We start from the raw sequence: 15,523 nt of genomic DNA, 5'->3' as shown, positions 1-15,523 counted from the left end.
TTATTAAACTTGAAAGCTGCCATTCTTTTGGAAAAATGGCAATGTCTTGTAATCTTGATGACAGAATATTTTCTTGGAATAACATGGAATGAACTGCTAATCTCTAGGGCTCATTCAATTGTCTTATCTGGCAGAAACTACAAACAAAATATTTGGAATATGGCATGCATCACACTTTTCTTCCTCCCATAAACACTAACTCCCCACCCTCAACAAAACGCTGTACTCCAGGACCTCTCCAATCAACACTTTACAGCAAGATTAAGACACTCTAGAATTACAAAAGAATTCTGAGGGTAGGTTGCAAACAGGCAAAAACCAGCCTTTTGAATGCAACTAAAAAGACGATTAAAACTAAGAATGGCAAGATGAGAATAATGAGAAATTGAATACCACCACATACTAAGTCTGTTCTTGAAATAAGGACGTATAAAACGCTCAAGAAAAGAGAAGGAATATTATCTTACCCCTCTATGCAATGCTGTCCTTCCCCACTTATCTTTGGCATCTACATTTGCTCCTTTGTTAAGGAGTGAATAAACGCAGTCCGTGTGCCCGTTGAGAACTGACATCATCAGAGGAGTCCTAAGCAGAAAGCAAAATACAGTGTAATCTACCTGGAAATGTAATAGACTAGCACTCACCTGAACTACAACAACTACTATCCTTCTAGTTGAAATTGTTAAAATTCACGTCATGAATGATCTCCTCTGGCACTACCTTCACTATAAGAATGCCAGTCATTTGGTTTATAGATTCAAGAAAATAAATTCATATCCCCTAATTGCAAAGTCCTGATTCAGTTACTAGAATCCATTTTCTCAGCATCTAGACAATAAGACACATCTTAGTTCCCTCCCAACTGAACATTTTTCACTACCAACATTATGTTTATTGCAATACACACAGTTGTATTTGTCCAAATTCAAATATAATCTCTCTTTAAAATAATAAGTTAAAAATCACCACTGTAAAATATTTAGTTTGTCCTTTTATGAAATGCAGTAACTTGTGAAGAATGGAATGTCTATCATTCAAACTCACTGTCCATTTCCATCTTGAATGTCCACTGCATTCTGTGGTTCTGCATTTCCTATCAATAGCCGCAAACATTCTGAATGACCATTTGTAGCTGTAAAACATTATAAAAATAAGGGGTTTACATTAATTGCCTTTGAGTATATAGCTCAAACAGAGCACTAGCCTGCTCAGACTAAAGCCCATTAGCTTGAAAACTCATTGTACAGCTTTACCATTGTTATAACTTAAAATATGAACACTAGAAAATAATTTCAGAAGTCAGGTATTCTCAACTGTACAGTATTAAAAACAATTGAGTCAAGTTGTCAATTGCCAACAATTTTTTTTTACATATAAATGAGACTGCACACATTAACCATAATTAGAATATATGCTTATATGACATCCACAAGAAGGAATAATTAAATATAGTAATTAGCATAAGTTTTGCTTGTTTTAAGGCACAAATAACCACATACTTAGCAAATGATATACAGATTTTGTTAACAAGTGTAGCATGAGCATAGTTATAAAATAATAACTGAAATCACACTTAGAAAGGGGAAGGAAATGTAATGTATAGATGTAATAAACCAAGCAGTTAAGACATGGGGAAAAAAAAAGAAACAAAAAATTGAGAAATCACATTTAAATGCAGCTCATGAAAGATAAATGATTGCTTCTTGGAATGGAAATTGTTTCTGACCTACAGCTGCAGTATTCAGTCCACATAAGAACAGCAACAATTCATGCTTCTGTAGCTGACAGAAATGCTAACACAAGTTAAGAAAGCTAAATCAAATAGAAGAATACAGCTTGTGCTCATGGACAACAAATTAAATGGTTAGAATGATGATATTTTGTATATAATGCTCTTTTAACAGTAACATTTCTGTAACAGTATTACTATAAATGTCAACTTTAATAAGCCTATTTTCAGAGAGAGAAAAAATAAGAATAGAGTATGAATGCTAGACTCTGAGAAAGGTAGGCTTAGACATATTTTCTAGGAAATTCAGCGAGAAAAGGACTGCTATTACCTTGAAAATGTTCAGGAGTCATTTAAATCCTTGGAAAAAATCCAAGTAAATTTTCATGTCTCTTCTCAAAGTGTCAAAATTCTCCAAGAGTCCAGTCATTTCTAGAAGTATTTTACTGCCAAGACAGGCAACACAATTCACCTATCTAAGTTTGGGCTGTGTGCTGACACCCATGAGCACAGCTAGCTCAGCCAGTTGAATGGACAAGGACAACGTACCCTTCCAGAGGGAAGTGTGGAACAGCACTCCTTGAGCCAAACTGATTTACTAGATTAATAGTGTTTTCTACTCAAAACTGTTTCGTTATACTTTATCATCTATTCCTAAACATTGTTTCTTAGAACATTAATTACACTTTGAAATACAAAGATGATCCACTTCAAAAGACAAAATTTTAGAAGTTAGACCATACCTGCAGCATGTATTGGAGTTCTCTTTACAACATAATCTTTCACCAAGATGGATGCTCCCTGATTAATGAGCACATCTACACATTCCACATGGCCCTTAAAGGCAGCAAGATCCAGTGGTGTCCTTCCATTGTTATTCCTCACATCAAGGTCCAGCAGTGACTGTACCAGCACTTCCAGAGCTTGATGGTGGCCATGATAGGCCTACAAGAATAAGAAAATTCTTCAGTTTTCCCATTCTTCACATTTTTTTTCTTTCTTACCAAGACTACATGAATGAAACCATTAAGATAGCATTTTTGTTTTAATATTTAGAAGAGGTACTGATATAGCACATAAGTAGTTACAACAGTTATGACTAATTTAAAAAATCCCACAATTTCAGCAAAAAGGTTGGTGGTTTTTTTCTCTATTTTATCTATCTATCTTTTTTTTTTTTATCCTTTCAGCAGCTGCAACTACTTTCACAAAATCATCTGTCTTCAATTTGTAAAACTAACAGTACTTTGAATACTGCATGTTTCATTGCTTTACGTCATAGTTACATCATACTGAGATTATTTCAAGTGAGGAGCATAAGCAAACTTAAGTAATTCCTGTTAGCTTTTTACATAAAGTATTTAAAAAATCCTTTAAAAAGAATACAGTACAAATAGCTGTCATTTACCAGTATTAAGGATTATTTTTTCCTTTGGCGATATATATATATAGGTACTGCATGAGACTTACTCTATTTTCAGATAGTACAGTGTGGTTTTTCATTTGCCTGAAGTTCAGTGAAAAGATGAAAGCTACATATTCAGCTGCTTACTCTGTATTTTAAGTATATTTGTATAGACAGTTTCATCACTGTCCTACACTACTCTGTGAAAATCTTTCTTCAAGTATTAAGGAAAAATATTTCTCTTGCTAAACAACAAGGAGAGTAAAACAATGTGGTCATTAAAAAAAAGTCATAATTGCTTACAGAACAAGTCTTATAAAAGTTTCATTAGTATAAATTATAATATAAATCTTAATTAGAAGATTCCACATGAAAGCTGTTCCATGAAGCAAGTTTCAAGTGAAATGCAAAAACCACCCTGTATACCTCATTCAGGAATATTAGTGCATATGTTTGCATTTTTATTGTTATTAAGCTATTTTGAAAAAATTCAGAATGGATAAACCTGTGCAACCACTGTGTGCCACTAGAAGAGCTGTCATCACTAAAGAACAAAACACTTACAGCTAAATGCAGTGGACTTATAGGTGCTCTGTTGTCTGAATCATTCAGCATGTCAGTACCTGATGTTTCCATTAGCTTAGAGAGAGAAAGTCAGAGTAAGTGCAAAACCCCTCATCTTTAAAAACACTTAGCAATAATTGCTATAGTTTCCAGTATACACAGCTTGAAAAGGAAAAAAAAACAGGAAGAATAATATAAAATTACTATCTCCTGATCTCCTTCAACCTTTTACAGAGTTTGAATTACAGTGACTGCAACCCTTCCCCCATATCCAGTCCCTAAGCCCAGTTGGTTAATTTTGCATAACAAAGCAATAATTAAATCTAAGAAACTAAGCTAAAATCATTTTTTCTGAAGCAGCCACGTGAAATAATATAGATGAAATGTATACAAAGAGAAGACAAGGACAGCTGATAGCAGCAGGAAAAAATGAAAAACCAACCAACCAACCAAGTAAGCTTTTAGATTAGGTGAAACATCAGCAAGAAAACAATATGAAAGGCCAGAAGGCAGGATTGACTTCTCAGAACAGAAAAACATTTCTGAGAGCGAAAAAATGGTCTCAAAAAAGGCAGTGGCAGTATGGTATTAAAATACCTATGTATATACATTTCTATCAGTTACTTTCAGATGTATCCAAAAGTTTTCATTCTGGGTCTTTTTCAAGACCATTTAACTGAGTACACAAGTAGAATTAAAACATTCAAAGTGGCTGAAGAACACAACATACATTCAAATCATGTTTTCATTATCACAGTTTTATAACATGGTCATACAATTGTTTAAGTAAAAAAGTACATGGCTTAAAAAATAATTTCCTATTTTAAAATTCCAAAGTGCAATTAAATCTAAATTGTAGTTGAAATTAAATAATATATTTATGCATTGAACAAATGGTTGAATAAGTCTAAAAATAAGCATTATTTTTGAAATTACATGTTCTCTTTTGCTGTATAGCAGTACTTTAACAGTGAGAAATAATACACTTACAACATCTAGAGGTGTTTCGCTTGCAATCTGCAATTAAAAACAGTAAGAATTCATGTTTGAACACGAATATAAAACTGCAATTGGAATAAAAATACTGAAACTGTATAACACAGCATATCAGATAACATATATATTTGTGCACAAGGAGTAATAAAAAACTAACTAAGGCTTTATTATCTAAAATATCTGGTCAGTAGTTACTGTAACTACATGAATTAATTTTATAAGGCACTCTTTCTTTACAGGTTTTCCCTATATTGTCATTTGCTCCTTCTAATGACCTTCATGAAATTTCTTAGAAGTTCTTGATGGTTATTTTATTTCAGCCATCAGCAAAAAAAATCAGAAGTATAGTCTAAGTTAAGAAACAAAACAAAACTAATATTCCACATTCTCAACCAGAGGATGTCCTCTACTCATCTGAGAATGTATTATCTTTAAAGCCAGTATCCAGCATCTTAGCTCCTCACCTTCTTCTGTTTTAGCAATACCAAATGCTTAAATATTTATGCTTACAGAGGCTGAAAAACAGTATTGACCCAGCTTACAGGTTTAGAGCCAAGGTGGAAGAATCCCCTGGCCTCTCCATCATACTGTGTAAGAGTAGCTGTTACAGCTTTCATCTATGATACGTTTTCTTACCAATTCAAGACACAAGCGATGACCATAAGCCGCTGAATAATGAACTGCGTTGTATCCTTGTTTGTCTCGGATCCCCGGATTGGCATCATTTCTTAGCAAGTATTCCAGGCACCTATTCAAATTGACATATGCAACCATGTATCTAAATGTTGAATTTCAACTTAATGCTAAGTGATAAATTGTTCCAATTCAACTGGAAAATAGAATACAGCACACAGGGACACTGATTTAATGCATAACATTGGCTAGGACTAGAAAACAGCTAACTCATTACATCAAAAGTTAAGGTCAATCACAAAACTTCCAAAATTGGAAAGACTCCTACTCTGCAGACATCCTCCTGCATCTTCTGAATTATCTGAATTGGTTAAAACTTGTGTTTCATGGCTATTTTTCTCCTAGATGACACAATTGCAGTTACCTTTCCTAATATCAATGATTACCATTTTGTATGTTTTTCTGCATCAGTACATTCTTTCATACTTATTACAAAAGGAAGACAACCATGGTGGTATCCTGGAGTCACACACACATACACTTCCACAACCAGACACTAGTTTTTTGACTTGTTTATACAGTAAACAGACTTAGTTGTTTACATACTTATATCCATCCTACCATTCCTTACTTTCATTACACAAAGTTATAAGGCAGAGCATGATCAGCACAGTTTCAACCACAGACAGTCAGTCAGAAGGATGAAAAATAGGGGATTCAAGTTAGCTCACTTTCTCCCTAGCTTTCTTTTTTTAAGAGACTCCATGTGTGCACACTAAATTATTCCAATCAATAACTCTAATAATTCATAATTTTATGTTGTCTATAATTTCAGCAACATTTTACAAAGTCACTATCACAACCCTGAACTTGTTGGTGAAGCCATTTGGTTTCCTGAAGTGTACAACAGGTCAACATCCCTTCTCTCTGAGATCACTAAATACTTCTTTATCAATTAAACAAAATGCATATGAAGATAAAAAGTATATTATCCTGTCAAATCCAGCTTGGAATATTTCTTTCTTGACACAGTTTACCTAAAGGTCTCACAGATTACCATTATCAGTAGTGACAAATGGATATACTGACAACATGAGGGTTCTAGTTCCCATTTATCTCATTGAAAATTGTTTGGTAGAAAGTTCAAGGGAATTTCAACATTTTTAGTTGTATGACATGGATATGCTGTGATGTCATGTGGAAAACTTTCAGGAGGAGGTGGCAGATTTAGATTTGAGAGGCAGGAATCCTAACCTGCCCTCTGATCAATGCCATTAAGAGTGCAAACTTGATCATTCAAAACCCCAAGAAACCCCATTCAGTCCTTGGAGAAATACAGGCAGAAATCCTACAAAACCAGCCATCTCCTGAGGGAAGACAGCATGATGCTTCAACATCGGAATTCTGAGTTCCTTCAAGGAACAGCCTGGAGTCAGCAGATGGAACAGTGCAAATTCATCAGCTGAACGAGAACCAGTACCAGCCGCGATGAAATGGAAACACATTTCAGCACAAGTAAAACAGCTGTACCAGGTCAAGGGCCTGATAACCTCATGCACAACAGCAGCTATTTGCTGAAGTAAGACCTGACATTTGCTTTTGCAAACAAAGGTTGAAAGTAACAAACCAGGTGAGTGAAGATTAAAGGGGCAAAAAGCTGTAGGAAAATCTATGAACAAGGAAGTGTCTCAGTGTTACAGAGGACTCTGCCTCATTAAAAAGTTGAGACAAGCAGAAGCAATGCCAAGGTGCAGTCTGACTTTCATCATTTTGTGCCCAGCATAAAGGAGAATAGGACTTAAGCAGGTAGTGAAAAAGGTAAAAATGCCGAGTTTTAGAGAATAACATATGTAACGTAAGATGTAAGTAACTTTACAAGTTCAGCATATCTAATAAAAAGCTACCTGTAAAGCACATCTATGTTTTTAAACCAATTAATTCAGGTTTTATTTGCCCAGTAAACAAATGCCTGGATTTCCTTAATGGCAACCACGCTCACATGATTTTATTTGAATTAAAATGGGATGAGATTTCTGAGAACTCAAAGACACGTCAATTTGTTTCATTAAGTAAAAAATACAGTTCTTACATTTTATTTGTCCACTCATCTAACTTTCTTCGTTAATTTTAATCAGTGATTCTGTGTTAAAATTCATGGCTCATTAATAAACTTTACATGTCACTGGCCTTGGCTACCTAAATTTCTACACTTGTGTACCTTCTCTATGTGTGTGCTCACAAAACCTACAATACAGTAAATATGATGCAGGAAGCTAAGTCTACTAAAAATGCTCAAGTACCCATTCTTTCAGTGCAAACCAGATAATTACTTCTGATGTTTCTTTGCATCCAAGAAAGAGATTAACTTTGCATCTTCCGTATATTTAACTGTCCTCAACAGGTCTCTTAAAAAAAGAGAATAATCAAACTTTCTGAAAGCCCAGGTAAGTTAAATTTATTTCCCATATGCTTATTGGTGAACTGTCCATTAGAAAATTCTAACATAGAAACAGCATGATTTTTTTTCTCCCCTAAGATTCTGCTTATTTTACCTCATTCTGAAAACACATTTTTCTCTCTAGGCTTACTGGTATTTGTTCCAGATCAGAAGCATTTGTTAAAGATACAGAAGAAATACTTCTAAACTGGAACAAACCAGAATATAATTTTCAACAAAAACATCCTCATCTCTAAACTCCGTCTTTAAAGATGTCTGAACAAAGAATGTAAAACCACACACAAATACATTTTGAATTTCTATATAGATGGCTTCCTGACATGTTTTTTCCCAGGCTTTATATTCCAACTGAATAATCATTTTAACTTAATTCCTGTTTTGAATATGAGTTGAGCAGCACTGGTTTTCCAGCTGTTACTAATCATCTTGCTGCATCAATATAAAAAGCTTCTCCTCAGACCATTCTGCTTTGCAGCCTGTCTTCCAGAGACCCAAATGTTAATCAGAAGGGCAATACCACGTGGGTCCCACAGACAATCCTTTGAGTTACCTCACAAAGCTCTGCAGTATTGTCATCACCATTTTTGCTTGTGCCTTTTGTAAGACAGATGGCAAAACGATGTCATCTGAAGAACCATTATAGTTTGGAGGTTTTCAGAGCAACAGGGAAGCTAAAATTAATCCTAGCTCAACTTGTAAGAGTGCAAAATTATCTCAGGAAACTCCAGCAGGAATTGAAAGTATATCTAAAAAGCAACAGTTTTATTTTGAAATCTGGCTTTACCTAAAAAAGGGATGTTCTTCAAATGTAAGTTCAATGGCCACGATAATATTCTTTATTTAGCCTTCAAAACCCAATGTGTAAGTTATATGCCACCTCATTCCTATTGCTACCTCACCTTTTAAAAGGTGCTGTATTAAAACAAGACAATATGGTACAAAGCAGCACTTCTCCAGTGAAGGAGTCACTGTATGCATGTGAAATGCACACCATGACCAGTACACGAGTGTGTGCACAAGCAAGTGCTGCTCTTCTCGAGTCTCCTCAAGATATGCAATATCTGGAGCTTAAGTAACCTCATCAGTTTTATGCTATCTATATACACTTTGCATGACAGCTTTTAGGGCATTAATAAGCATGTACAATATAACCATTAGGTACAAAATAAACATATGTAAGAGATTTCTGGATTTATAAAAGATGCCAGATGCACTTCATTAGTAAAAGTGTAACTATATCACAAAAATTTACGCTCTCAAGAGATAGAGTTGTAATGCCAAACAGGACTATTTTAATCAGGTAACAAATGGAAGAAGCATCTTATATTGAAATGATGAGTTCATATATATCCTGCTGTAGGCCTACTGTGATTCACAGTCTAGCTTCACAGTGCATTCCTGACTAATTATGCAGATTTTTGGGGCAATATTAAGAACACTCCATAAAACACCATTCTTCATCAGAATTTGTTTGTAAAGCAAAATGACTCTACTGCTCAGAGCTGTCTTAATAACCCCCACAAAAGATATTTACCCAACCACTATACAGCAGATGGGATTAAAACCTCTATTCCCAATGAATTCCTGAATTAAGACATCTCCATTATAGGACATAACAAAATTATTACAATACATTTTACTATTGTTCGTTTCCCCCCCTCTGAATTATTTGTTACATAATGTACTTTATATACAATGAACAATACATTGTCAAGTTCCATCTCTAAAAATACAAAAAATGCATCTGGCAAATCTGAAGGCAGAGCATACATGACATTCACAGCTCAAATGTTCCTAATGAGAAAGGCTTTAGTACAAAGTATGCCACTTACTTCCCATCTGTGTCTGATGCAGCTGCATAGTGCAGAGGTGTACAACCCCTCTCATCAAGGTCATTCACACTAGCTCCAGATCCCACAAGGGCAAACAGGCACTGATAATTACAATTGGCAGCAGCATAATGGAGTGGAGTTCTTTAGTACACATTTAAATAAAAAGTACAATGGTAAATAACAGCAAAATAATATTATAGAGACAGAAAAAGCAAAATAAAGTGAAACTTAAATCCTCCTTACATTTTTAAACAAGTATTTGTGGTGAAGAATGCAATATTAAAATATGGAGCCATTTTCTAGGGACCATTTAATAATGCAGAACAGTATCTAGGGGATTTATTTGCCAGCCAAAATATGCATAAACTTTGTATTAAAGGAAGCTTTATATGATTTTTCTTTTGTAAACTTGTAGAGGGAAATCAAGTTTACATTAGAAATATTATTTTCTGTTAAGTAATTTCAAGCCACATGGAAAAATATGGACAAATCAAAGAACTGCACAGCAACTAAGTGAATTAAAAGTAAAATACAACAATTAACAAACAGATGTTTTTGATAAACAGACTGGAATTTTGCCTAAGAGACGAAAGCATTATTTATTTATTTTTAACTATACTAACATAGCAGAGTCATTGAAAGAAAAAATTTAAAATATACCTTGTCTTCTTACAACAAAACCATGAAATATTAATATTGATGTATAATCTCAGAGAAAACTTTTCACAGCTTTAAATACATAAACAATTCTCTAAATAAACTAGTTTGGCTAAAATTTCAAAAGGATCAAGATGACTCAGAACTCCACTTTTATTTTTAAAAAGAGACTGCTGCTATAAATATCTCAATTTCGAGAAGACAGTCAGGCACTTTAAAGTGTCCCACCTCTTCCATCACTCTTAATATTACTTTTTCCCATTTCTCTCCATTTTAAACTACTTGAATATTTTCCATCTCATGAAATAATTGCTGTACAAAACATGCACGTTAAACCAAAATCCAAACCAGGAAAGAAAAACAACTTTTAATTACATAAGTTGTGACAGATAGTTGTTCCTTTCTCAGGAAATAACGGAAGTGGAATTTAAAGCAAAATACAACTTTGGATCCATAACATTGTCCTCAATTCCTACTTCTGCTGTTCACATCCTGGAAAATCATATTTTCCATGACGTGACACGGTATTTTACACAAGTACTGATCATGCCATCTGAACTTAAATAATCCTGTACTAAGAATAGAAATTAATGTCATTCCAAAAGGGTTTAGAGCTTAAACAGGGAAACAGAACGGGATGGATATAATGAAAGGAAAAAGGGGAAGCACTTATAATAAAATAATGAATATTTTAATAAAAAAGCTTAGAAATAGCAACAGATTTATAGATTTGACTAATACGTTATTTGGAAAACATTACTAATGTCCTCGGATGAGAGCAACTTAAACACACAAGATCCACATTATAAGCAAAAAAAGGCACATAGAAGTTACAGTTGAATACAAAACTCAGTCTTTAAAAACAAGACAAAACATCTACTTTACAAAACACAATAAACAAACTATATTTGTGATTTCTGATGTTGAAGCACGGTTTATTAGAGACATTGTATCTTAAAAAAGCATTTAACCTGGAACACACAGACTTGCCCACACAGCAACATGCTACTTCTGCAGTACTTTTAACAGCCCTTTACAGTATACAAATCTAGAATGTCTTACCTTCCAAATCTGTCCTTTTTATTGAAGTCTGCACTGGTATTTAGCAGAAGATTTAGGCACTCCAAATTCCTATTAAATTAATGCACTATTACTCATGATTGCAAATTTTACTTCTTAGTATTGGCCTCTATGAATATCAGAACTGCTACACATATACATCTCATATGTTATAATACGAAATTTTTGATAAATACATTTCTGCATGTAAAACAGATTTCATAATTGCTGGACCAAATAAGTAAAGAATATAAATTACTTCAAGACCACATATATAAATGTTATTGATATCAAATAGCATGCATAAAGCACATAAAAATGAATGTAATTTAATAAAAAATTTCAATTCTTGTAAACAAACAAACAATAACACCTGCATGTCACATGCTTTTTGCTACCAGGATTCCAGCACAGAGGCAAGTTTTTACTGCATGTTTTTTAAGGCCAAGTACAAGTTACAACATAAATATTTTACTTTTTCGTGTAATCAATTTTCAATAAAATATGACCATCATAATAGATGTACAACACTGTTTATTGTTTAAACACTACCTTGGTAACTTTCCTAAACTGGAGATGAATGAGAGAATGTGTCACAAATTATGTGTTTTCATATGAAAAGACAACATTTTAACCTTAATCACTTGCAACAAGGATGTATCTATCAAGTATCTTTTGACATGGAATGATTACTTAATATTATTACTTAAACAACATTCCAACAGAAAACTGAAAATATCAATATCATGGAGTTCCTGTGTCCCACAGAGTGTGTCAGGAAATTTATTACCCAATTCTTCCAGGCAATTTTGAGTAGGTGCTATAGAAAATCTACAATACAATAACAGTAATCAATATGGATCACAAGTGATGAGCAAGTAGTTCTGACTACTTCATCCACCCAAACTCTGGAATTTAATTATTGCTTTTAATTTAGTTAGATTATCTTTTGTTTATGGATTTGGTAAAAACAAATTTCCCAAAGTTGCTGTTTTCCACCTCATGTTCTACAGTGATTTGAGGTGGGCATGCCATTTTTCAGTGCTGTACATTCTAAAAATGATATAATCATCCATGGAAATTAAAAAAAAAAGTAATTTCATCCCCAAACATAAACCTAAGGTAAGGCTGATGATACCTGGACACAGTATTCCAGCAATTACTTATTGAGCTGAATAGTTAATTTATTTGTATTGATTGCAGATAGAATCCATCTTGAAATTATTTTAATCTTTACATAAATTCCAAGGGGAGCACAGAGAGGAACTACTAAAAAAAGAGCAGGAACGATCAATTGAAAAAATAACAATAAATATGAAAACATGAATGCTTTGTTGCATACCCTCCAGCTGCAGCTGCGTGAAGACAAGTCCTGCCAAAGTCATCTGGTGTGTCAATGTCAAAACCTACAAAACAAATATTTTGTAAAATCATTATGTAACATCACCTTTCACAAAACTGCTGTCATCTACTACTAAGAGAAATGCTTGCTAAGCAAACTTAACACCTATTTGCAAAAAAGCACTCAAGCATTAAAAATTACCTCATTTGAAACATGTCCTTGCTATTTGCAAGGTTTTGAAAAACAGGTATTTAAATAAAACAAAGGGATCAAAAAAATGTAACTGCAATTTCATATCTAACCATATATTTTAACACAAATATTAATATTTAAATCAGGTTTCAAAGCTACATTTTTGGTTTGAAAGAACTGCTATACTCTCCTAAGAGTCTTGCTCTTGTGTAATGTAACTTATTCATTCAATCTCCAGTTTTCATACCTGGGAATGCTGGCAATTTTTTTAGTTTTTTAAGAACTGTTCAACAACAATAAATAATGAACAACACTCTAGGATATCTTATCCAAGAGTGCTATTATTTCAAGATTGTTTTCCTACTCCATGTCTCATAAAACAGGTTTTGTAGGCACCACTATGTTCTCCTCTCATTTCAATAGGCAATGCTATACGGCAAACAATTTAAAAGTTTACTAATTTGATTTTAAAAGTAGCCTTTGATGTTTTTTCACAGGTTGCTTGTCCACACCACTAACTACTTAAATGTCATTCAGTACTGGAACAAGGAAGAATGGTGTTTTATTAAGCTCTGCACATGAATATTAATTAATTTTAAAATCAGAGATCCTTAATTTACAGAAAGGAGACTTTTCCTCCCAAAACCAAGAGGGGCACATCGTCTGCAGATACCAATCTCCACATCAACAGTACATGCTAACATGCTGTTAGCAGTATCCGGTCTTTCCAGCCTGAAGGTTGAACATATTCATATCTGCTCCAGGCTAGATTTACATCCAAGTTTGCTCAACTCATGTAAAACTCACAGAAATCACTTGCAAGTCTTCTGCAGGGTTTCCTTTGCCATGCTGAATTTCTAGTAAGGGCACAACCAGCACAACATCGTGTTTGAAAGAGCCAGAATATCCCTCATTTTGAACACATCCAATCGAAATATTGTCAAATATTGGACAGTCCTTTCCTGGGGTGAATCCTTGCAAGCTTGCCCAGGACAGGACAGTAAATAAAAAGCCTTACCAGTAGGTAGTTTTAGTTATATTCCTTTAGTTCTTCTCCCAGGCTTCCCTAACAAACAATATAAAGCTGTGGAAGCAACTTGTTACTTTTCCTTTTCCCCAACTCTCTCCTCCCCACTTTTCTTTTTTTCAAAAAACCTTAAGTGTCTTCAGATTAATAAAGAACCATTTAGTTTATTCTTACTTTTCTTTTGTTCCTGAAGTTCCCTTTGGACAAATCTACTTTCTCAGAATTGTAATGGTTCAAAGAGCTTAGAATTCACATCAGACTCTGGCCAACAAGGGAAGTAATGACCTTACAACCTCCACAACTTCAGGGAGGAGTCAAGCAATGAAGGAAAAGAGCAGTTTGCATTGCCTGTGATTAACAACACACCACCAATGCAATAGTTTCTTAATGCAGCAGTCCACAGAGTCTTCAGAGCTATCAGGGGCCCACTTTGGGAACAGGTAGGAATAGACTAATCTGTACAAAGCTAAAAACATCATGGAAGAGAAATAGGAGGATGCTCTATGAAGTCAGAACATCATTCTCCTTGAAGTGTCATTATAGTCTGAGCCAGTCATCCCACCTCTGTAGCCAACTCAAAATGCACAAACACAACATTAGAAAACTTACAAACACATTATTACAATTTGGATGATTTTTTTTTAATTACTTCTGCAAACGTTTGCATTAACTTTAACTCTGGACTGTCCATTAAAAAAAAAGCACCACGTTTCTAGTAAACTATAAAGATTTTTATGTATTACTAAACTAAGATTTATTTAAAAGCTACTCTATGAAATAAAGAACGAAGTGCAAAACACATATAAGAATTTAAAAGAGTGTCTTACCTGATGAGAGGAGCTTTCTGCAGCAGTCTGAAAATCCACTTAATGCTGCCAAATGGAGAGGAAACATCCCATGTATACCCCGCCTAAGATACACCATAATCAGGTATCACAGTTTCATTACAAGTAAAATAAAACAAACATGATTGTGTGCAAAGCGCACATGCACCGTGGATTCAGCAAACCACCTAATTAGAATACTGAGCTAAATTCACATACTAAAGGCTTTCTTACAAGCTATCAGAATGCACTAAATCAGTACAATAGCCTATTAAAACTTTCAAAGCTTTTACTTCAAATACATAAAAGGAAAATCTATTTCTCTTTTTCTTGGTACAAACTGTGATGTACTGAGTAGCTACTTTAAAGTACAGTACAGGATAATCCTATTTCAAGTTGAAGATGATATTAAAAATCATACTAGTCTTGTTACTATAATAAATACATTTCTAAATTCTCAGTTTGCATTCATGTCAGTAAAGTTACCTACTTTGCAGTGTCAGCACCACTCGTAATCAGTGTGTTGATTAATAGCTCGTGGCCATATCTAGCTGCTATGTGCAAAGGGGTATTTCCATTCTTATCTTCACAGTCTATTTCAGCTCCTATAATAAAAAGTAATTACTAAGTAAGAATATATGTAGGCATACAGACACCTTTGTTAGAAAAATAGCACTGATGATAATTTGAGGGACATTAATAATAGTCAATGAATAACTACTTTGGATTTAAACCCTACACAGCTTTCAGCTGTATTAGGTAGTTATAACAAGAAAAATAGAGAAAAGCACTGTATTATGAAACC

General features: G+C 34.0%; 1 protein-coding gene across 5 annotated transcripts in view; it reads right to left on the bottom strand.

Annotated features, from left to right (window-relative positions):
• ANKRD28 (ankyrin repeat domain 28) overlaps window positions 1-15,523 on the bottom strand; it is a 118,718-nt gene that overhangs the window by 12,521 nt on the left and 90,674 nt on the right. For 4 of the 5 annotated variants that reach the window (XM_051808265.1, XM_051808268.1, XM_051808267.1 and 1 more), the window contains exons 10-20: window positions 15,209-15,323; window positions 14,722-14,804; window positions 12,676-12,739; window positions 11,337-11,405; window positions 9,618-9,758; window positions 5,331-5,442; window positions 4,689-4,715; window positions 3,699-3,773; window positions 2,473-2,674; window positions 1,045-1,132; window positions 468-585 (exon numbers count right to left, since the gene is read on the bottom strand). In XM_051808265.1, coding sequence (XP_051664225.1) covers window positions 468-585; window positions 1,045-1,132; window positions 2,473-2,674; window positions 3,699-3,773; window positions 4,689-4,715; window positions 5,331-5,442; window positions 9,618-9,758; window positions 11,337-11,405; window positions 12,676-12,739; window positions 14,722-14,804; window positions 15,209-15,323 — 1,094 coding nt within the window. The remainder of the gene's footprint in view (window positions 1-467; window positions 586-1,044; window positions 1,133-2,472; window positions 2,675-3,698; window positions 3,774-4,688; window positions 4,716-5,330; window positions 5,443-9,617; window positions 9,759-11,336; window positions 11,406-12,675; window positions 12,740-14,721; window positions 14,805-15,208; window positions 15,324-15,523) is intronic. The other variant, XM_051808266.1, reaches the window with a different exon arrangement.

The sequence above is a fragment of the Manacus candei genome, unplaced genomic scaffold (genome assembly GCF_025592945.1).
Source record: "Manacus candei isolate 608988 ecotype Guabito, Panama unplaced genomic scaffold, ASM2559294v1 h1tg000072l, whole genome shotgun sequence".
Classification (NCBI taxonomy): Eukaryota; Metazoa; Chordata; class Aves; order Passeriformes; family Pipridae; genus Manacus; species Manacus candei.
Note: the sequence above shows the minus strand (reverse complement) of the source record. Positions and strands in the feature narration are given on the sequence as shown.